The sequence below is a fragment of the Salmo trutta genome, chromosome 21, assembly GCF_901001165.1.
Source record: "Salmo trutta chromosome 21, fSalTru1.1, whole genome shotgun sequence".
NCBI lineage: Eukaryota > Metazoa > Chordata > Actinopteri > Salmoniformes > Salmonidae > Salmo > Salmo trutta.
In genome coordinates, this window is record NC_042977.1 from 20,841,058 (window position 1) to 20,865,282 (window position 24,225).

Consider the following 24,225-nt stretch of genomic DNA (forward strand, 5'->3'; position numbering starts at 1 on the left):
CGTTGGAAGGTGAATCTTCACCCCAGTCTGAGGTCATGAGTGCTCATCAAGGATCTCTCTCTGTACTTTGCTCCGTTCATCTTTGCCTCGATCCTGAATAGTCTCCCAGTCCCTGCCACTGAATAACATTCCCACAGCATGATGCTGCCACCTCCATGCTTCACCGTAGGGATGGTGCCAGGTTTCCTTGGCATTCAAGACAAAAAGTTCAATCTTGGTTTCATCAGACCAGAGAAACTTGTTTATCATGAGAGTCCTTTACGTAACTTTTGGCAAACTCCAAGTGAGCTCTCATGTGCCTTTTACTGAGGTGTGACTTCCGTCTGGCCACTCTACCATAAAGGCCTGATTGGGGGAGTGCTGCAGAGATGGTTATCCTTCTGGAAAGGTTCTCCCATCTCCACAGAGGAACTCTAGAGCGCTGTCAGTGACCATCGGGTTCTTGGACATTTCCCTGACCCATTTCCCTTCTCCACCGATTGCTCAGTTTGGCCAGGCGGCCAGCTCTAGGAAGAGTCTTAGTGGTTCCAAACTTATTCCATTTAAGAATGATGGAGACCACAGTGTTCTTGGGAACCTTCAACGCTGCAGAATTTTTTGGGTTCCCTTCCCTAGATCTGTTCCTCGACACAATCCTTTCTCTGAGCTCTACGGACAATTCCTTCACCTCATTGCTTGGTTTTTGCTCAGACATGCACTGTCAACTGTGGGACCTTATATAGACAGGTGTGTGCCTTTCCAAATCATCAATTGAATTTACCACAGGTGGACTGTAGAAACATCTCAAGGATGATAAATGAAAACAGGATACACCTGAGCTCAATTTCGAGTCTCATAGCAAAGGGTATGGTAATAAGGTATGTTTTTTATAATACATTTGCAAACATTTCTAAAAACCTGTTTTCGCTTTGTCTTTATGGGGTATTGTGTGTTGATTGATGAGGAAAATGTTTTATTAATCAATTTTAAAATAAGGCTGTAACGTAACAAAATTTGGAAAAAGGGAAGGGGTCTGAATACTTTCCGAATGCACTGTAGCTAATGATTAGCCCATTGGGGTAAACAATGCAGATTAGCAACCCCATGCTTCTGCAATGTAGCCATGATACTGCATCAGGCGACAGGTGATAATGCTAATTGCTAAAATAGCACACCTGCCTGCAATATGGACCATGTACTGGCCCTAAATATATTACTTTTCACCAATATGTTACTGGGCTCATTTCTGGTGGGGAATATTACATTTTAAACGGTTTCATATGTTAAGGCTATGTCGTCATTGAGGGGATGGTTTTAATTTTGTTTTCCAAATAATCAGTTTAAATATCAGATTGTATGGTTGGCTATAAGGTGTTTGCCCAGACTGCAAATGAAACATGAAATCACCCATGATTTAAATTCTGCATGCATAGCTTGCGTTCCTGTGATCGGTGTGCCACTGGCAAATGTATCTGAATGTCAATCCGTGTAGTCTAAATGTCAATAAGCTAAATACATTCCGTGTCAAGTATTGAACCATGAAACCATCATAATTTCAGCTATTGATCAAGTATGACCCTGAGAGTGGGGTGGGTAAGACCAACCACCATCCATCATCCACCAAACTCAATACGTATTGAAAGTGAATAGGCTATGCATGGAAGGTGTATCACAATTGTAAACAACTAGAGACACCTCGTCGCTTTGGCTCCAAAACGGCAAGGTGTCTCCACTAATGCTTAGGTCTACTCTTTTGGCGTTTGTGATGTCTCCACTTTCCATACGTATTGGAACAGAACTAGTATGACTGCAGCACTTACTTTGAGATCCTGTCCATGTTGGCAATTTGTTTCTGGTTGCGGATGACCTCAATGGCGGCCCACACGTACTGGACCACTTTAGGGTCTGCCTGCCTCTTCTTCACCACACGCGACATGATCTCTTTATTCATGACACCTGCAAGGGATGGGAGAGAAGAAAGGTTTCAAAACATCAGGCTACTTCTTTAAACACTGCGGAATCTACCTGAAAAGTTTCACAATTTCAAATCAGGAAATTAACAGTGAAAGAGTTTTCCATTTTGCCCCATGGTTGAAACAAAGGCTCAGACAAGCCAGGCCCAACCAGCGGGCATTCCCCCCTCTAAGATCAAGTGAAAAAAATCCTCATCAAGGAGCACCATCAGTACAGAGCAGGGGCAGACTACACCTTCAGCCTAACCTGGTGGAACAATCCTGACTGCTACGTTCACCATTCTATTTCACATCAACAGAATGGTGAACGCAGTGATCAGGATGATTCCATCAGGCTACCTCCAGCCATCTTCCTAGCTAAAACCGCCAGAATAAGGATTCATCCAGGATAAGAAACAACAAGAATTTGCAGATTCCAAAGCCCTTCAGGACAAGGATTGGTCAATCCAATCAAGACAAACAAACGGTCTATTCTCATTTCAGAAGGTCCTGACCTCAGAAATGTGCCTTGACTGGCCTAATAAGATGTCCATTGTCCATGATGACGCAACACAGCTCCAATGATCATGCAAGTGTCACAGGTGTCTTCCTATAGGCTTCCTAGGGCGTAGCATAATTCCATTGGCCTTCTTTATGTATATATATAATTTCCTTAAACTGCAATGTAAAAGGAATCAGCATTTAAGGACCTGTAGTAGAAATGGCCTACATATAGGCTATTCAGTGGGAGAAGAAAAGCATCATCCTGAAAAATAAACTGTTATTACAAAGACACAATGAAAGTTGTGCAACTTCCCGACACTGCCATAGAACAAATCAAATATGAGGAAATACAATATTACTCCAGAGAAAATAAAGGAACAATAGCAGTTTTCCTTCTTTCAACTAGAGTAGAGTATTATTAATCCCAACTTGGGAATTTTTTTTATCACAGCATGCTTCATCAATAATTTAAGATTAAGACACATGAAGGGACCTGCAATTTAGTATCCATAAAATAGTCTGATTCAAGTGCTGTTTTCCTATCGTACTTTAGAGGGAGAAACAAGCAAAAACAATAGGAAGATATCCTAAAACAGTTCATTAATTACATTTGTTAAAAAGCTTCATGGATGTGGGTAAAAATTACTGTCTAAACCTCCCTGTGGAACTTCTAGGCAGGATGGACATGCTACTAAAGCTGCTCTTGTGTTGCATTAAAGTGCTGTGGAGTAGGTGTGTGTCATTGCCAATGATCATGTGTGTTTTTGCATGCAGCATTTTTATGAACAGGTCCTGCATTGATTCCCGGCTGCAGCGATACGTAGCACTTGCTTTCTTGGTAATTTTGTCAAGCTTGTTTAAGTCCTCCTTTCAAGCACACAATGGCATAGCTCACTACACTCGCCATGCCACTGCTGTAGAACATGCAAAGCATTTTGTCACAGACATTAAAAGATCTAGCTAAGCTTCCTTAAAAAGTACAGTCTGGATTGGTATTTTTTGTAGACAGTGTGGGAGTCCTCCTTCTAGTTCAGTTTGTTTTACACCCAAGTACATATACTACTACACCCAAGTACTTGTAAGAGTCCCCAGTACCAATCTCTTCACCATGAATAAAAATGGGATTAAAAACATCTTTCTTTTTCCTAAAATCTACCACTAGCTCATTGGTCTTCAGTACATTCAGGTCCAGGTAACTGGCTTCCCACCATGTCACAAAGGACTCAGTTGTATCTCTGTGATGAGCATCGCCTCCTCTCATGACACAGCATACTATAGCAGTCAGAGAATTTCTATGAAACAATGTTTCAAATCCAATTTCACGCATTTCTCTTCTTAATAAGCCTCCATGAAACGTAAAATGGCACTTTAGAAAATGGGGTCGTCACTAGTTACCACAGCCACAAAGTCATAATTATGGCTAAACCACACCTATTTCAAAAATGTATCTTCTTGAAATCTTATTTTAACCTTAACCCTCATCTTAACGCTAACCACACTGCTAACTGTATGCCTAACCATATATTAAGACCAAAAAGATATAGGCCATCCAATTTAAATTTGTGGCTGTGGTAACCATAAAACTGATATTACAACCTCACCATATGTAACCTTAATTTAACTTGGCAAGTCAGTTAATACTTTTGTTCAACTCAAACATTTAAAGACCGAAGGCCAAATTATGAGCATGGTTTACTAAACATTCACAACACTTTACTAAATACATAAGCCTATAGTAGCCTACCTACACACATCCTGGGATTTTACCAACTCATTGACTCAGACACAGGAGGAAATAGCCTACGCATCAGGTATTTCAATGTTTTCTTCGATTGGTCATAGTCAGAATACAAAACATGTGATACTGAAATGTGAGCCAAATTTCACAGATTTAGGCCGCTCACATCCAGGCCTTACAATACCATGGCATCTTGTATGTGAAGCCTATTACATTTACATTTTAATCATTTAGCAGACGCTCTTATCCAGAGCGACTTACAGTAGTGAATACATACATTTCATACATTTTTTTTTTTTTTTTTTTGTACTATTGAGTTTACACTGATATATAGAGCAACAAACACTTAGGCCATATCAATTTTATCACATGTTAACAGGTGAGGCAAGCGAGCAAATATAAATAAAACAATTCAAGAGTAGAGATTCTTGTTAGCAACCTTAATTCAACACCTAACGACATAATCAAGAGAGTTTAGCCTCTTGGGGAGACTAAAAGAAGCATGGTTCAGCTATAACAGGAAGTTGTGTATCTCTCTTTACAGGAAGCTTGAGGACCTAATTTTTATTTGAATGGTGTATTTTTTCACTTTTTATTTTTGAGAAAAGTGATGTGGGGCATCTGTTAAACATTTCAATACATTTGTATGGCCTTATCAAGACAGTACAAATAACCTGAGGGTTGAAAGACTGTAAATCATGTATCTTCCAATGCCTGACATGCAGCCTGCTGAGCTGTGAGAGGGTGAAGGATTGTAGAGGTGACAGTGAGCAATATCCCATGCTATACCAATCAGAGTAGGCGTTAACGAGTGCCAACTGTGCCATAGCACTACTCTGTGTTCAACTCCACATCCACTGGCACCTTACAAAGTAACAGCAGGGGGCGACAGGTAACCGAAAGGTTGATAGATCGAATCCCCAAACTGACAAGGTAAAAATCTGTCTTTCTGCCCCTGAACAAGGCAGTTAAACCACTGTTCCTAGGCCGTCATTGTAAATAAGAATTTGTTCTTAACTGACTTGCCTAGTTAAATACAGATCACAGCTGCTACACACCTTTGTCTCAGGGTGACTGACACTACATGACTCCAATACAACAGAGGCGGAGGAACTACATTCCCCCATTCAATTATGCAAGGTGTCCAGGAGCACAAAAAAGACAGAGCTTTTAATCATATACGAGATAAGTCTAGTTATTGGCATCAGGATGATGGAACCACTGTTGAATATAGGTTATCTATATACCTGGTACGGGCAGCCGGTCAAAATCACCATGAATAATAGTAGCTATGGGAAACAGAAATCCTGAAGAAGTCCTGCGGCTGTGCTAAAGCTGAAGGAATAGCTAAAACTAAGTCAAGAAATACTATTTTGAAAATATAAAAACAGGATAGCTACTTGGACCTCTTTGATCTCATTCGCTGGACCTGAATATGGGTTCGGCTAACCATACCAGGCAACTTTTCACACCATCATCATGATGAACAGCACATGTGCATAAAACAGTTGTGGGGTGTAAGATAGGCCTGCTATGTGTAGTACCTAGCTAATTAGTTAGCTAAATTCATTGCAATCACTTATCACATCGACTATTCTTACAGCCAACCATTGAACTAAATGGGACGAAACGAATCATTTTTACATTGAAATGGCATAATATTGACAAGCAGGCAAACATTTTGTTACCTAGCTAAAGCGTTAGCTAGCTAGATTGGCCAGCTAACTAGACACATTAATACGCCTTGTCGTGACTGTTTTAATTTTGTCTGTCCAACTATTTGCACATGGTTAGTGGGGAGAGCAGGTAATTGTGCCTTCTTCCCTAGACCATCCAAGTTGTCTGATTTCCGGATGAAGTATTCAACACAGTCCGTGGATATTTCAACAAAAGCAGCCAAGGCCACAAGAGCAAACTGGGAGCTCCCAGTCAGTTAGCTGGCTACTGTCAGCTTAATATTAGGTAGCTAGTTGGTACTAACAGGAAGCTAGCTAACGTTTGGATAGGATAATCTCTAAAGCGTGGGCTAAAGACAGCTTGTCAAAACGTTAGTTAGCTAGATCAAATACTTCAATATGCATGGCTTGATGTAAACTACTAAAGCTATGAACCTAAACATGGTTCGACAAAACAGATAGTAAATTCAGCTAAGGTAACTAGCCAGCGAGCTAGCCAACGCATCAGCTAGCCGAATCCGTAAAGCAAAGCAGTTCCGTACTAACTAGCAAACGTTAGCTGTCAAACATGATTAATAGCCGCGTAGCTGGGCTAATCAAATACAGTATCGTTTTTTGACAGTAGCAAAGAAACTATAGTAGCTACCAAAACGTGCATGGAAAATCTATTTTTTTTTCTCGAAGGCGCCATGTTCATAAAATAGCTAACTAGCCGTAATGTTTTCATTTTAGTAATACATGTTTTATTAAATAAATGTCAAACTTACCTTTACTACAGTATTAATAATGTATGTGTCTGTATAACTCCGCTAAGGATTCAATGTAAAATACCTTACATTTGTATTTCCGGGATAGTTTAGACTGTCTGAATTATGGTTTATGTCCAGCTGGCCACAGCACAGGATTGGGGAGGTAAACAGCGCCAACATAGCAGGACAGGTTTTTACACAGGAGAACTCTAGTGGTGGAATTATGATTTGACACACTTCTGTCTTTGTTATTTTTGTGAGGCAACTTTTGAGAGTGCATGTATGTGACAATAAAACATATTGAACAGGCTTTTTGTAAAAAAAAAGATTAACATCTGTAAAAGCTGCCCCTTACACTTGAATAATCTAAAATGCACCTGAACAGGGATTTAAGCAATTAACATTATTTCACTACAATCAATACTTCTCAATGGTTTCAACATATCCGGGTATAATACATAACATTGAACGTATATATATGTATTCGTTAAATGTTATATATATACATATATTAGGCAAACACCCCTCAATATAGAAGATCCTAAATTAGGCTTCTGAGCGCTTGCAGCTGCTGTCAGTGTCTGTATATATGGACGTCTGGTGCGCGTTCCCTAATCAGTCCACCAAAAATCTGCTGTGGTTGTGAACTGGGGTCAAGTGAGCCGACACTTGCAAAACGCAGTCAAGCCATTGAGTCATCCACTCTTCTGTTTCCTCCTCATTAAAATCATGCGAGAATATGCAACACTTTCCAGTATCGCGTGTTTTCTGGTAGGGAAACTGAGTCGGATTTACTGTCATGCACAGAAACCATAGCTACAAATCATTCCAAGCAAACAGTTTGAAGCACAGTTTTTCAATCTTCCATAATTAAAATTATACCATATATATGGTTATAATATCTACAGAAGTGACAGTAATGCCAATCGAGGAGGTATTGCTGTTTATATTCAGAGCTATGTTCCTGTAAAGTGTAGAGAGGATCTCATGTCAAATGCTGTTGAAGTGATATAGCTACAGGTTCACCTGCCTCACCTAAAGCTTATTGTGAGAAGTTGATATGGATCACCAAGTGCTAACAGTCAGTATCTGGTATATATATATATATATATAACCTTTATTTAACTAGGCATGTCAGTTAAGAACAAATTCTTATTTACAATGACGGCCTACACCGACCAAACCCGGACGACGCTGGGCCAATAATGCGCCGCCCTATTGGACTCCCAATCACGGCCAGTTGTGATACAGCTTGGGTGTCTGTAGTGACGCCTCTAGCACTGAGATCCAGTGCCTTAGACCACTGCTCCACTCGGGTTAGGGTTTAATGCTTGATAATGTATGTGATATCAATGTATGTGATATCAACAGAAAATGTACATGTATATTTTGAGGGTGACCTGAATATTGACTGTGTGTCCACTGTTCCCTCAAGAAAAAGATTGAAACTGTAACCAGTGCCTGCAACCAGCTGGTTGAGGTTATCAGTCAAACTACCAGTTATTTACAAACAGAACAGAAACTCAGTCATCCACTTGTATTGAACCCATCTTTAATAAGGCTGAAGAAATCTTCTCTAAAGCAGTATCCACATCCATCGGATATAGTGATCATAATATAATAGCCATATCTAGGAAAACCAAAGTTCCAAAGACTGGATCTAAAACAGTGTATAAGCGATCATACACAAGGTTTTGCAATGATTCCTATGTTGAAGATGTGAAAAATATTTGTTGGTCTGATGTATGTAATGATGAACATTCTGATGCTGCACTTGAAGCATTTATGAAATTGCTTCTTCCAGTTATTGACAGGCATGTGTCCATAACGAAACTGACTGTTAAAACGTCCAAATCCCCATGGATAGATGATGAATTGAAAAAACTGTATGTACGAGGTTAAGGGAATGGCAAATAAGTCTGGCAACACAGCAGATTGGCAAACATATAGTAAAATGAGAAATCACGTAACTAAACTAAACAAATAGAAGAAAAACTATACTATGGAACAAAGATAAATGATAGAAAGAATAATAGTAAAAAGCTCTGGAGTACCCTAAATTAAATTCAAGGCAGAAATACTAACTCAGCTTCATCCTTCATTGAGGCTGATGGCTCATTCATAGCAAAACCCTTTGATATTGCCAACCACTTTAATAACTTTTTTTGTTGACAAGATTAGCAAACTTAGGCATGACATGCAAACAACAGATGCTGAGCCTTCATATTCATGCATAGTGATCCAAATAATGAAAGACAAGCACAGAAAGAAATATTGCTACAGTATCTATAGATAAGGACAAACCACCTGGAACTGACAACCTGGATGGTACTGTACATGTCTGAGGTTGGTAGTGGAATACACTGCGACTCCTATTAGCCACATCTTCAATCTAAGCTTAGAAGACGGAGTGTGCCCTGAGGCCTGGAGGGAGGTAAAGGTAATTCCACTACCAAAAAATAGAAAGCACCCTTTAATGGTTGAAACAGCAGACCAATCAGCCTGTTACCGGCGCTTAGCAAGCTTTTGGAAAATACTGAAAAAACATAGGTGTTATGAATTAACATCATCTGCCTTATCATGGATGGACAGTTACCTATCCAATAGAACACAGAGGGTTGTATTTAATGGAAGCCTCTCTAATGCAAATTTGAGTGTGGTGTTCCACAGGGCAGCTGGATTGGACCATTATTGTTTTCTGTGTTCACTAAGGACCTTCCACTGACCTTGAATAAAGCCTGTGTGTCCATGTATGTACAGTACCAGTCAAAAGTTTGGACCCACCTACTCATTCAAGGGTTTTTCTTTATTATTACTATTTTCTGCATTGTGGAATAATAGTGAAGACATCAAAACTATGAAATAACGCATATGGAATCATGTAGTAACCAAAAAAGTGTTAAACAAATCAAAATGTATTTTATATTTGAGATTCTTCAAAGTAGCCACCCTTTGCATTGATAACAGCTTTGCACATTCTTGGCATTCTCTCAACCAGCTTCATGAGGAATGCTTTTCCAACAGTCTTGAAGGAGTTCCAAAATATGCATTTAACATGTCAATACCTTTCATAAATAAAAGTAGTGATGAAGTCAATATCTCCTCCACTTTCAGCCAGGAGAGATTGACATGCATATTATTAATATTAACTCTCTGTGTACATCCATGGGCCAGCCGTGCTGCCCTGTTCTGAGCCAATTGCAAGTCCTTTTGTTGTGGCACCTGACCACACGACTGAACAGTAGTCAAGGTGTGACAAAACTAGGGCCTGTAGGACCTGCCTTGTTGATAGTGTTGTTAAGAAAGCAAAGCATCGCTTTATTATAGACAGACTTCTCCCCATCTTAGCTACTACTGCATCAATATATTTTGACCATGACAGTTTACAATGTAGGGTTACTCCAAACAGTTCAGTCATCTCAACTTGCTCAATTTCCACATGATTTATTACAAGATTTAGTTGAGGTTTAGGGTTTAATGAGTGTTCCAATACAATGCTTTTAGTTTTAGAAATATTTAGAGCTAACTTATTCCTTGCCACCCACTCTGAAACTAACTGCAGCTCTTTGTTGAGTGTTTCAGTCATTTTAGTAGCTGACGTGTATAGTGTTGAGTCATCCACATACATAGACACTCTGGCTTTACTCAAAGTCAGTGGCATGTCGTTAGTAAAAATCTAAAAAAGCAAGGGCCATAAACAGCTACCCTGGGGAGTTCCTGATTCCAAATGGATTATATTTGAGAGGCTTCCATTAAAGAACACCTTCTGTGTTCTGTTAGACAAGTAACTCTTTATCCACATTATAGCAGGTGGTGTAAAGCCATAACACATACATTTTTACAGCAGCAGACTATGATCGATAATGTCAAAAGCTGCACTGGAGTCTAACAAGACAGCCCCCACATATAATTTTATCATCAATTTCTCTCAGCCAATCATCAGTCATTTGTGTAAGTGCTGTGCTTGTTGAGTGTCCTTCCCTATAAGCATGCTGAAATTCTGTTGTCAATTTGTTTACTGTGAAATAGCATTGTATCTGGTCAAACACAATTTTTTCCAGAAGTTTACTAAGGGTTGGTAACAGGCTGATTGGTCGGCTATTTGAGCCAGTGAAGGGGGCTTTACTATTCTTGGGTAGCGGGATGACTTTAGCTTCCCTCCAGGCCTGAGGGCACACGCTCTCTTGTAGGCTTAAATTGTGAAGCTGTGTGTCTGTGTACTGTGTTTGTGTCATGACCGTAAAAACATCTCACTTTAACAATAGAACATTTGCTAAATAGCAGCCCATTAGGCTACTGCGGCCTCATTCTACCCGTGATATCAAAGTCATTTTTGATAAGGTGCGAAAAGGAAATAAACGATTTGGTATAATTTTGATTATGGGAGAAGGGATAAGTGTTTCCAAACTGTTTGTTTGGAATGATTTCTTGCCATCGTCTCAATCTGTGCATGAGTGCGCATCCGACTCAGTTTGCCTACCAGAAAAAGTATTGTGTATTCACGGACACAAATTCAGAAGGAAAATGAATGACTTGACCTGCATATTGCAAGTGTTGGCTCACTTGACCGTAGTTGGTGTGGTGAGTAGGCTACATGTAGGTCGTCGACAGCGGTACCAACACTGTTACTAACATTAAACTCTACTAAATATTATTCACTTGTGATTTTTGTATAACAATTGTCGGTCACGTTAAGCATGAATGTGGTTAAAAACGCTTACAATTAACATGACAAATAGCAAACATTTGCAATCTGTGTTTGGCGCCAAATAGCGGTGTGTAGTTGAATGTCCGGACGTGATGCTCGCTCTCTAGTGCATACTGTAATAAGCCCCTTTTACGTCAAAGCAGTTGTCCCTCTTGCTTTACCTTGTCAAGATCTCAAAGAGCAGCTGTAGGCTATCAATCAGAGGTGCATGTCACACTTTTCCCCCATCCCTAGCAAACAAACCTGATTTAAACTAATTGCATTTTTACCTGAAGATCATGATTAGTTGATCATTGGAGTCAGGTGCGTTAGCTGGGGCTGGGGAAAAAGTGTGACACCAATCAGGCCCCGAGGACTGGAGTGGCCCAGGCCTGGAAGGAAGAAACCTAGAAAGGAACCAGACTCATAGGTGAGGCACATCTATTCTGGCTGTTGCCAGGCATACCGTTAGGCCGTCATTGTAAATAAGAATTTTTTCTTAACTGACTTGCCTAGTTAAATAAAGGTTACATTTTTGTTAGTGTAAATGGCATGCATTTTCTTGACACGTAAGCCATTTTTGAACAGCAAGATGAAGCATTTTGACGGTATCACATTAGGGAAGGCCCAAAGTTTTGTAAAAGACAAAATATTGAGTAGGCCTAGACATTCTGCAGTTCTGAGTCTGAATCTGAATTTAAAGAAAGTGGAGGAATTTGGATGGGTGATATATCAATCAATCACCACTGGGCGGCGATAGAGTAGCACTGAAAATGTATACCGACACCTGACCTGTACAGTGTTACACATTGCACTGCACCTGGTGGTGTTAGGAGTTACTTCTTGTGGTAGTTGAACCAAACCACTATACTAAAATCTGTCAACTACTTATTGCCAATTATTATTGGTGGACTAAATCTTGTAATTATCATATATAGTAAAAAAGGCTAAATCAAGCTACTTCCTAAGTTCTATCGCTGACTCTGCTGGTGATCCATCTACATTTTGGAAAACGTTAAGGCGCTAAAGCATGGAAATTCCTCTCCTTCCCTACCCAAACAAGTCATACTGAACTCTGATATCGTTATTTAAAAAAATTAGATAGGTCATGCTTTTAATCAACATTTTATGTCTGACGTTTTTTTGTTTGATAGAAATCTTGGTTTAATAGACCCGGGTCAGTCAGTAAACTGCTCGTCCCTCTCCCAGCCGCTAGTCGACTTGATAAAGGACCAGACAACCCCTAGTGAATCCTTGTACTCTGGAGCAACTGTCTACTTCTGATGTATTGGAACAAGTACTTATGATTGATGTAAAAAAAAAATCTACTGGGGCTGATATGCTTCATGCCTTCTTATTACAGTTTTTTGCTCCATTGATTGTGGAAGCATTGACATATTTAACTTGACAATTATATTGAGTTTGGAAGGCGGCCTATGTGCCTCCTCTGCATAAAGGTGGCGACCGAGTGATCTAAATAATTATCGTCCCATTTCCAAACTCTCTTGCCTAGCAAATATCCTGTAATCATTGATTAATACTCAACTTAGATCCCTTTTAACTGCTACATCTTTTCTGAATGTAAAACAGTCAAGGTTCAGACCAGGTCATAGTGCCATCTCTGCTACTTCTATGGTTTTAAATGATGTCATAAATTGTTTAGCTACGAAGAAACACTGTGCTGCCCGTCTGGTGTTCAACCTTCCCAAGTTCTCTCACGTCACCCCGCTCCTCCGCTCTCTCCACTGGCTTCCAGTTGAAGCTCGCATCCGCTACAAGACCATGGTGCTTGCCTACGGAGCTGTGAGGGGAACGGCACCTCCGTACCTTCAGGCTCTGATCAGGCCCTACACCCAAACAAGGGCACTGCGTTCATCCACCTCTGTCCTGCTCGCCTCCCTACCTCTGAGGAAGTACAGTTCCCGCTCAGCCCAGTCAAAACTGTTCGCTGCTCTGGCACCCCAATGGTGGAACAAACTCCCTCACGACGCCAGGACAGCAGATTCAATCACCACTTTCCGGAGACACCTGAAACCCCACCTCTTTAAGGAATACCTAGGATAGGATAAAGTAATCCTTCTAACCCCCCCCCCCCTTAAAAGATTTAGATGTACTATTGTAAAGTGGTTGTTCCACTGGATATCATAAGGTGAATGCACCAATTTGTAAGTCGCTCTGGATAAGAGCGTCTGCTAAATGACATAAATGTAAATGTAAATGCTGCCCTCTTCATTGACCTGTCCAAGGCATTCACACTGTGGATCACACCTTACTTATTCAGAAATGCTCTACGATTGGCTCTTCGTTGACCTGAAGTTGGTACTAAATGCTGCCAAAACCAAGTACATGTTATTTTCCAAATCATGTAATAATCGAACTGATGATTTGCGTATAAGTATGTTAGATGGTGCCCCCATTGATCGTGTCCCGGCCTATAAATATCTGGGCATCTGGATTGACGAAAAGCTATCTTTTAAAAAGCATGTTGATGAGTTAGTGAAGAAATGAAGAATTAAGTTGGGCTTCTTCTATAGGAATAGGGCTTGCCTTAAATAGTAGAGAACAGATTATTCAGTCTACATTCATTCCTGTTATAGATTATGGTGATATTATATACATGAATGCAGCTCCCAGTGTTTTGAAGCCCTTGGACACAATTATCATAGCACAATTAGTTTTATAACATCTGACAGTTTTGACACTCACCACTGGATCCTTTATCATAAAGTTGGTTGGACCTCGCTAAAAACACATAGGTCACTTCATTGTTCTGTTTTTGTTTATAAAGCCTTACTCAATAAACTACCAATTTAGTTGATATTGTTGAACTACAGAAACGAGTATTACGACACTAGATCACAGGGTTGGTTAATGCTGGAGACTCCACGTGTATCCACAGAGTTGGGTAAATCTGCCTTTACCTACCATGGAATAATCTGCAAGTAACAGTTCATTTGGATGTGTTGTTGTCTCTGGGACAGTTTAGGAGAAATTGATTTTTATATCGATAAATGTGTTTGTTTTGTTTGATTGTTTATTGTGTATATAATATTTGCTATTTATTTAATTTTGTGTTTTAAATTGTGTATCATTTTCTTTTCTGTATTGTTCCCAGGGCACATTTGCAAATGAGACCTAGGTCTCAATGTGTTTTCCCCTGGTTAAATAAAAGTTAATCAATATGTCTTAGTGGCCAGACAAGTGATTGACATATAGACTACTGTACTAGATCTGGATGGCAGTCTGTTCTATGTTCCATTCTACAGTAAGTGCACATCGGGTCCTATATTCATTTGAGATTGTCATAAGGGGATACTGGGGATGTACTCGTTTTATGCATTCATTTTACGAGCTAAACATATTCCAGCAAAGACAGTTGCTGTTGATCTCCTAACACGTATGGGAATTCTTTCTTCTTTTCATTGAGCATAGGATGTATATGTTTGTAATGTTTTGATTAAGACTGTTTTGTACACAAACTACAAAACATTTTAAACAGACTGGCACCCTAAAGCCTTTACAAGCAGAAGTAGATGCAATGTTGATCATTTAGCCCATGGCAAGACATCTGGGCATGGTTTTCCTAGTCTTTTGTTGTGGTAGGTCATGCATTAACTCAGCATGAATCATGCTTTCATCAGCTTGACACTACATAAAACTGTAAACATCAAATCTAAATCTCCGTTGAGGGTAGCCTACGCATGTTTGTATTTTTAAGAGGAGTGGTGAACTGTAGTAGCAGCTAATTCACATAGCCACATATGGCAGAGCGGTGTGGGAAGAATGCGAACCAAGCATCTGAACACAGACCAAATCGATAGTGAAATGAAAACCAATCATATTAATAGCAACCATATGCATCAATAAGATGTGACTCACAAGCACATTTTTGCTTTACCACTCAGCTCAAGTAATCTCTTTGACATTAATGTCTGTTATGCAGAGGTACCTTTGAATCGGAGACACAAACACAGACACAGCTTACATGGGAACCCCTCGGTCTGTCTAGCATTTCTGGGTCTTTCAGAAGCCCTCTATCCTTGCCAAAAAACAAGTACTGATTGACCCAGTGCCACAGTTTGTGCGTAGCTCGTTCGTGAGAAAGGACATGTTACATAAAACCTGTCACAACACTTTTCTCACAGGACAATAGGAAATACCCCAGTGAACACCAAACCCCGTAGGTCATAGTGGAGTGTTTAGTTATTCCATTGGTTGACAAGTCAACTCATTTGTATGCTGCAGTGCAGTGTGTAAAAGTTTCCTTTGCAAATGAACGCTGAACTTCATGTAAGCCATTTGTTCAAATCACATTGGGACATTCTAGTTTCACGGAACAGGGTGACACTATTCAGACTGTAATGGCGGCACTCAATTTGGAGTGACAGTACAAGGGATATGGTCATACTCCATTATATATCTTAGGGTTGGAACATCGCTCTCCAATCAAGGTATATAGCACTTAGGAACTGTGTAAACCAGTTTTCACAGGATATGCCGGTGACTCAGTATTTCTCCATTGAAGAATTTGACTTCATTCAAAGTCAGACTGACATGACATCCTCTGCAAGTCACCAGACAAAAACAGAAGAGGTCTGTCTGTATTGTTCATTCCATAACTTCTCTGTTCCAAAATCTATTGCAGGGTAGAGAAAGCCAAGGTCTAATCATTTGTGAAGTGGCAGCAATTTTGCTGCACTACAAGCAGTAGTCCAGGATTGTCAAGCCCAAAAAAGCACCGTTCAGACTTTTGTGATGTTTTAGCAATTCAATGGCAAATCTTATTTTCACTACTTTAGATAGTTGGTACTCAAGTGCCGGTACTCAGCTCCGGTGAGCTCCTGCCCACGTCAAGCCCTGGACATCAATGTATGACTAAGTGAAAGTGCATGTTTTTTAGGATTTCGCTCACAGTGTACTTTAATCCATTATGTGAATTGTGTATGCATGTGTACAGTCAGTCCTGTACATTGTCCACATATCTATTCATCTATTCATGCACTCTCCTGATAACCTTTATCCGTTTTTGCTGGTCTCCTTTGCTCTGAGTGCTTTGGCCTGATGACATGGTGGTCACTATGTCTGTGTCTGGCCATTTCAGATGATTACGTCCTACTGAATGTTGAAGGGCAGCTTACTCCTTTGTCAAAGTTCCTCAAGATGTATTTTGTCATGCCCTCTGATAGCGTATGTCTGCACTGCTTTCAAACAGAAAAAGGATATGCATTTGTTTACTCGTTTTGGTAGAGGAATAACACATTAATTATGTTTCCCAACATAAATAGCAGGCCTTCTTCATTGCTTCCGCTTGTAACGATGATATGAAACTCACTTGGCATTGTTTTATTTGGAATGGTTGAATCCATGTAGTACAGCTCATTATTGTAATCTTTAGACTTCCTGTGACTTTTTACATTTCTTGGCCCTTGCAAGGATGTTTCCCAATTAATCGACCCAAAATATATCAATTTTCGTTCCCTGGTTTTCAAAAGTCTTCTTTCCCTTTTACAGTGAGCTAAATAAACGTTTTAAATGAGCTATAGTTTTATGAAGGTATGCCTCCACATCTTTATAGCCCATGTGGAGTATTCACACACGATCCAGCATTCACTCCGTGAGGTTTGCGATTTTAATTGCTAACAGTTAAACAAAACACATATCATGAGTACAATCTCCTTATTCCAAAGTGTCATGGTTCGGTATGCAGCCCAGCTGCATCATTTCATGTCATCTTTAAAATAGCAATCTGCAGTTCAAACAATAACAAAGCCGATTCCCTGCCACTGATTTTGGTAAACAGCTGAGGGATGGGGCTGCAGAAATGCAACCACTCTCAAATTCATAGACAGAGCTATCGATGCAAGAACTGACCATCCATGATATCAAAATTATAGTTTTAACCATGTTTTTAGTCTATATAGTGATTGTTTACAATTACATTGTTCTTTTAAAAAAAGGAGTAAAACAAGCTTCTATTTTGAGTTCTGATGAGGGGAGACAGTTGAAATAAGCTCAGGAGGCATTTATAAATTACATTCTTTAAGAATCAATGGGTATGTATACTTCTTTTAAAAGTCGCAATCGCAGATTTCTCCTTTTAAACTCGTTTAGTGCAGACACAGATCTCATATTAGTCTCCTGTCTACATTGCTCTAACTAAAGTCTGGACTGGACCTTCTCAGACATTTTTGGTCACCATCCAGGTGTGTTTTATGTAGTCGCTACTAAAGTAAATCGAAGTAGCCAACTGTATAATAATATTCAGTTACTATATTTACATCTAAACGCATTTAGACAAGGTGAGACATGTTATACAGTTCGACATGTTGGACAAAGATATGAGAGAGAGCAGTGTTGCTGTGTGAGACTAAGACCGGTTTCCCAAATGGCAACCTACCATATAGTGCACTACATAGGGAATAGGGTACCATTTGGGATGCAACCTAAGACTACCTACTCGGCCACAGTTATTTGATAAATCACAGATAACTGTTTACAAATGAGTCACTTCCTCAAAGCACCAGAAGAATCCCAAAGTGCATCATGAGGGCATCCTTAAAGGGGAAATCTGGAATTGTCACATCCATTTTAGGCAGTGTGATCACTTTGTTGTTGTTTGAATCCCAGATTGCCCAGTTAAAACAGAACAGCAGGGAATCGTCCATCTTCTTACGTTAACAAGGGGACTGGTCATTGCCTGAGTGGACCTCTCTCAGTAGTTTTATACACTATAGTGTTCTCCCAGGCTTATGGTACACTTACTATCAGTACTGTCTAAATAAATAAAATAAAATCACATTTTATTTGTCACATGCGCTAAATACAACGGGTGTAGAGCCCTTCCCAACAACGCAGAGATAAAAATAGAAATAGTAACACAAGGAATAAAATACACAAGAATGGAGCTGCAGTACAGACAGGGAATATAAGTCCTTGATCAATGTGCAGTGGTACAAGGTATTTGAGGTAGATATGTAATAAATAACAGAGTAGCAGCAGCATATGATGAGTGTGAAAGTGTGTGTTTGTGCGTGTGTGTTGTGTCGGTATGCGTGTATGTGTGTGTTGTGTGGGTTTTGTGTGAGTTTTTCAGTGTAGTGTGTGTGTGTGTGTGTGTTTGTGTGTGTGTGTGTGTGTGTGTGTACTGTACACTCTTAGAAAAAAGGGTACCAAAAGGGTTCTTCGGCTGTCCCCGTAGGATAACTATTTTTAGTTGCAGGTAGAACCCTTTTTGGTTCCATGTAAAACCATCTGTAGAAAGGGTTCTACATGGAACCCATAAGGGTTCTACCTGCAACCAAAAATGTTTCTTTAAAGGGTTCTCCTATGGGGACAGCCGAAGATCCCTTTAAGGTTCTAGATAGCACAGAGTGTATAGTCTTGTGAGTGTGCATAGTCAGTGCAAGATATGGTCCGGGTAACCATTGAATTAAATATTTAGCAGTCTTATGGCTTGGGGGTAGAAGATGTCACGGAGCCTGTTGATCTGAGAGCCGATGCTCAGGTAGACAGCAGGACAGTAGCAGAGTAACAGTCTATGGCTTGGGGGTAGAAGATGTCACGGAGCCTGTTGATCTGAGAGCCGATGCTCAGGTAGACAGCAGGACAGTAGCAGAGTAACAGTCTATGGCTTGGGTGGCTGAAGTCATTGGCAATTTTCCGGGCTTTCCTCTGACACCACCTGGTATTGAGCTGTTAAATAGACGATAAAAGGGTGTTGTTTATGGTTTAGTACTTTGCTAAAATAAACATTGAACCCTCTTGGAATGTTAGCTATGTTAGATAGCTCCATATTTAGTCATTTATTATTAGGTTTTGTGCTAGGTCATTTTGTGAATATGCTTCAGATGTGCTGTACTGAGATTTAAATGATGAGAATGGTAAACAGCTTCTATGTAAATGGTAGCTTGAAGTAATATGGATACCTTCCAAAATGAGAGTCTGAATTGGATGTTGGATTGAATTGAATGTTTAGTCTAAATACTGTATCTGAAAAGTCCTTTTAAGTACATTTTGGGGCGATGAATATGTTTATACACTACCTAATCATTGGAAAATATTTTTGAACTAACTCCCAAAAGCTTTTAGCAATAGTCAATAATGTAAAGCAACAAAACCTAAAGCCATAGTATTTTTGTCTCAGGAACACTAAAACAACATGTCCCCCAGACACATATTTGGGCAAAAATCCTTAGATTTTGGGAAAATTATGAAATTGAGGAACCCAGATTCAGTGAGACAGGGAAAACCTTCCAGCTGTGACTGGTGTAGATTGCCTTTGCGTTATGTTTTGATCGGCTTATGTATGACCATAGGATCAGGGTTGATGTTGATATTTTATTCTCTGATAAGAAAAGGAAAAACTTCCATAAACCAAAATGTTGTGCTGCCCTTATATGCCAACTCCTCTGCAAAGTACAAATGAACAACAAAAGTGCACATGAATAGCCATGCTAGTCCAATGAAGACACGGAGCCTACAGTAGAAAGTACAATAGCTAGCTAACATGTACAGTAGGGGCACATTACAAGATACAGTTAATTAATGCATGAAATGCATAGATATCACAATATATTGGTAGGAAAGCATTATAATACACTGTCAAAACCATATAAACACATTATTTGTGATTTTATGATTAATTTAAATGGACAATTGTACTGTAACATACCTCTTCCACATGAGTATAGTAAACAGGGAAAGAGGCAAGGGATGATTATGAGGGGGAATACAGGAGGAGAAGGAAGTCAGCATTAAAAAAGGCACGTGCACCAACAAAATGAATATACACTAACATCAGGCATGAGAACTGTTCAGATTTTGTCATTATACAACATGAAATTTAACACTTGTAGCACAGCCATGACAGCAGATGGTGCAGAAAGGAGATGACCCATGTTCCCTGAGCTGCCTCACTTTCCAGGGGAAGCAATTATTTGGCTAAATGGGTCAAGTTAACACTTTTCCTCATTTTAAGGAAGGATTATTTGAAGGAAATGTAGTTTGTATGTTGTAACAGGCCTACAAATAATAAGTCTACTCATGTAATGTTGACCCAACAAGCACAACAACTACTACTGTATTCCTCATTATGGCATTGAGCTCATTCGTATGACTTTGCATTTATGTTCTTTCTTGTCTTTCAGTGGTGGAATTCCAACAGAATAATGACTGACTTTTCAAAATCGACAGTGATGGTGAGTTAAGTCTTGAAATGACACGTCATCATATCTTTTAATTAAGGAAATTGTGCAAAGCTAAGCTCAACTTTTAAAACTAATTTATTTCACTGAACTGACTAACTTCATGGGCCTCCTATGATTATAACCTATAAGTGCTGAATTACTGGCATAAAATAAATGAGAAACGGATGACACCACGTTTTGGGTATTTGTGAAGTTCTATGTTTGAGCCTTCAGTGGGTTATCTTTCTTTTCACAGACTAGCTAACATTTTATTGATTGAATGTTCTTTTTGATGCTCACATCTTGTCTTTTATTTTTAGGTGAAACTATTTGGGGCGTTACAAGTATAACACGGTTAATGGAGCCATTCCAGAGTCCCCATACGATTGACATGCGATTCCAGAGTCCCCATACGATTGACATGCGATTCCAGAGTCCCCATACGATTGACATGTGATTCCAGAGTCCCCATACAATTGGTGTTTAAATGAGTGCATCAAGTCGAATACCAGGAAAGTCTTCAAAAGTTCAAACTCTAGTGATGCAAGGTGGTTGGTAAGGCATTCAGGATTTAATTGTTTTAGGCTGACTGACCTATTGATCATGGTTAGTGTCTAGTTTACATGTTAGAAATTTTGGAAGTTTGTCAATGAAAGTAGCAAACGTCACCCCAGGACTCCATATCAGTGTTTCCCCTGTATTCATTTATCAGTGGTGGACCACTGCTGCTAAATTTTATATATATATATATATATATATATATATATATATATACAGTTGAAGTCGGAAGTTTACATACACTTAGGTGCATGGCACAAGTCATTTTTCCAATAATTGTTTACAGATAGATTATTTCACTTATAATTCACTGTATCACAATTCCAGTGGGTCAGAAGTTCACATACACTAAGTTGACTGTGCCTTTAAACAGCTTGGAAAATTCCAGAAAATTATGTCATGGCTTTAGAAGCTTCTGATGGGCTAATTGACATCATTTGAGTCAATTGAAGGTGTACCTGTGGATGTATTTTAAGGCCTACCTTCAAACTCAGCGCCTCTTTGCTTGACATCATGGGAAAATCAAAATAAATCAGTCAAGACCTCAGAAAAAAATTTGTAGACCTCCACAAGTCTGGTTCATCCTTGGGAGCAATTTCCAAACACCTGAAGGTACCACGTTCATCTGTACAAACAATAGTATGCAAGTATAAACACCATGGGACCACGCAGCCATCATACCGCTCAGGAAGGAGACGCATTCTGTCTCCTAGAGATGAACCTACTTGAGGCAAAAAGTGCAAATAAATCCCAGAACAACAGCAAAGAACCTTGTGAAGATGCTGGAGGAAACAGGTACAAAAGTATCTATATCCACAGTAAAACAAGTTCTATATCAACATAACCTGAAAGGCCGCTAAGCAGGGAAGAAGCCACTGCTCCAAAACCGCCATAAAAAAAGCCAGACTACGGTTTGCAACTGCACGTGGAGCCAAAGATCGTACTTTTTGGAGAAGTGTCCTCTGGTCTGATGAAACAAAAATAGAACTGTTTGGCCATAATGACCATCGTTATGTTTGGAGGAAAAGGGGGAGCCCTGCAAGCTGAAGAACACCATCCCAACCGTGAAGCACAGGGGTGGCAGCATCATGTTGTGGGGTTACTTTGCTGCAGGAGGTACTGGTGCACTTCACAAAATAGATGGCATCATGAGGATGGAAAATGATGTGGATATATTGAAGCAACATCTCAAGACATCAGTCAGGATGTTAAAGCTTGGTTGCAAATGGGTCTTCCAAATGGACAATGACCCCCAAGAATACTTCCAAAGTTGTGGCAAAATGGCTTAAGGACAAAGTCAAGGTATTGGAGTGGCCATCACAAAGCCCTGACCTCAATCCTATTGAAGATTTGTGGGCAGAACTGAAAAAACATGTGCAAGCAAGGAGGCCCACAAACCTGACTCAGTTACACCAGCTCTGTCAGGAGGAATGGGCCAAAATTCACCCAACTTATTGTGGGAAGCTTGTGGAAGGCTACCCAAAATGTTTGACCCAAGTTAAACTATTTAAAGGCAATGCTACCAAATACTAATTGATTCCACTGGGAATGTGATGAAAGAAATAAAAGCTGAAATAAATAATTCTCTCTACTATTATTCTGACATTTCACATTCTCAAAATAAAATGGTGATCCTAACTGACCTAAGACAGGGAATTTTTACTGGGATTACATTTCAGGAATTGTGAAAAACTGAGTTTAAATGTATTTGGCTAAGGTGTATGTAAACTTCCGACTTCAACCGTATATTTCTGCTGACACATTCTTTTAAATGGTTAGACGTTGGCTCAACGACTGTAGGTCTATGGGAACATCTAGCATGTCATTGCGTTTACGCTAGTACCACTGCTGAAAGAAATCCTAGGCGAAACACTGCACATCAAAGAGACAAACTTGTGAAATGATTGAAATGTCCCCGTTGTCTAGTGCTAACTGCTGACAGGCCTTCAAATGAAATAACCTCCCATGTACTGCTTTACCACTGGAAAAAATCCCACATGTTGGAGTTAATGTATGCAGCCATCATCTGGGTCAAACCAATCATATTACAGATTAGTCTAGGTCACACAAACGGAACACTCACCTGCCGGGAAGTGGAATTGATCGAAAAATATGGGGATGAATTTCATTGGAACTATGAAATTGAGCTACGAAATGTATCTCCTGCTGTGAGTAAATATTACACTACACCTAAAAACAGAATCTTGATGGCTTTTACATCTGAAAGTACTCATTCTATGTAATCTGATTGGCTATATGTTAAATATTCGCACAGTAATATACACTCCCAGAACATATGACTCAACTCTGTCACTACGCTGTAATGGGTCATTATCTGTTAAATGTTGGGGAAAATACAGTGGTGTAAAGTACTTAAGTAAAAATACTTTAAAGTACTACTTAAGTAGTTTTTTGTGGTATCTGTACTTTACTATTTATATTTTTTACAACTTTTACTTCACTACATTCCTATTGAAAATAATGTGCTTTTTACTCCATACATTTTTCCTGACACCCAAAAGTACTTGTTACATTTTGAATGCTTAACAGGACAGGAAAATTGTACAATTCACGCACTTATCAAGAGAACGTCCATGGTCATCCCTACTGCCGCTGATCTGGCGGACTCACTAAACAAACATGCTTTGTTTTTAAATGATGTTGTAGTGTTTCCCTGGCTATCCATAATAAACATTTTAAAAAGTGGTGCTTTTTAATATATGGAATTTGAAATTATTTATACTTTTACTTTTAATACAAAGTATATTTAAATTGAAATAGTTTTATACTTTTGCTCAAGTAGTATTTTACTGGGTGTTTTTTACTTAAGTAATTTTCTATTAAGGTATCTTGACTTTTACTCAAGTATGACAATTGGGTACTTTTTCCACCACTGGGAAAATAGAATTCTGGTCAGTACACTCAAGGTAAATGAAATACCTATATGCTAATGTAAACATTGCTGATAGACAGCCTGTCCTTCAGAAAAGTGTAATGATGGGTACATTGTGAGGTTTGCTACACTGACCTCTGCAGTTCTTGCTGCCTTGCTTCAGCTCCACAAACAATGTTACACTGATGCCTCCGACATCCCCTTTCTTCCACATGGAAAACCGAAGGCTCTACTGTCTCCTACCATTCCCCTTGGAAATATTATTCTGCTTATCACATTCATCAGTGACCAGGGGACTAATGGA

General features: G+C 39.5%; 1 protein-coding gene across 6 annotated transcripts in view; it reads right to left on the bottom strand.

The window, feature by feature from the left end:
- The window catches only part of LOC115156909 (zinc finger MYND domain-containing protein 11), a 27,253-nt gene extending 20,458 nt beyond the window's left edge, over window positions 1-6,795 (bottom strand). For 4 of the 6 annotated variants that reach the window (XM_029704729.1, XM_029704728.1, XM_029704727.1 and 1 more), the window contains exons 1-2: window positions 6,617-6,795; window positions 1,800-1,935 (exon numbers count right to left, since the gene is read on the bottom strand). In XM_029704729.1, the coding sequence (XP_029560589.1) occupies window positions 1,800-1,930 (131 nt within the window). In that variant the 5' untranslated portion in view covers window positions 1,931-1,935; window positions 6,617-6,795. The remainder of the gene's footprint in view (window positions 1-1,799; window positions 1,936-6,616) is intronic. The other 2 variants (XM_029704725.1, XM_029704726.1) reach the window with 2 other exon arrangements.
- Window positions 6,796-24,225: the final 17,430 nt, after the last annotated feature.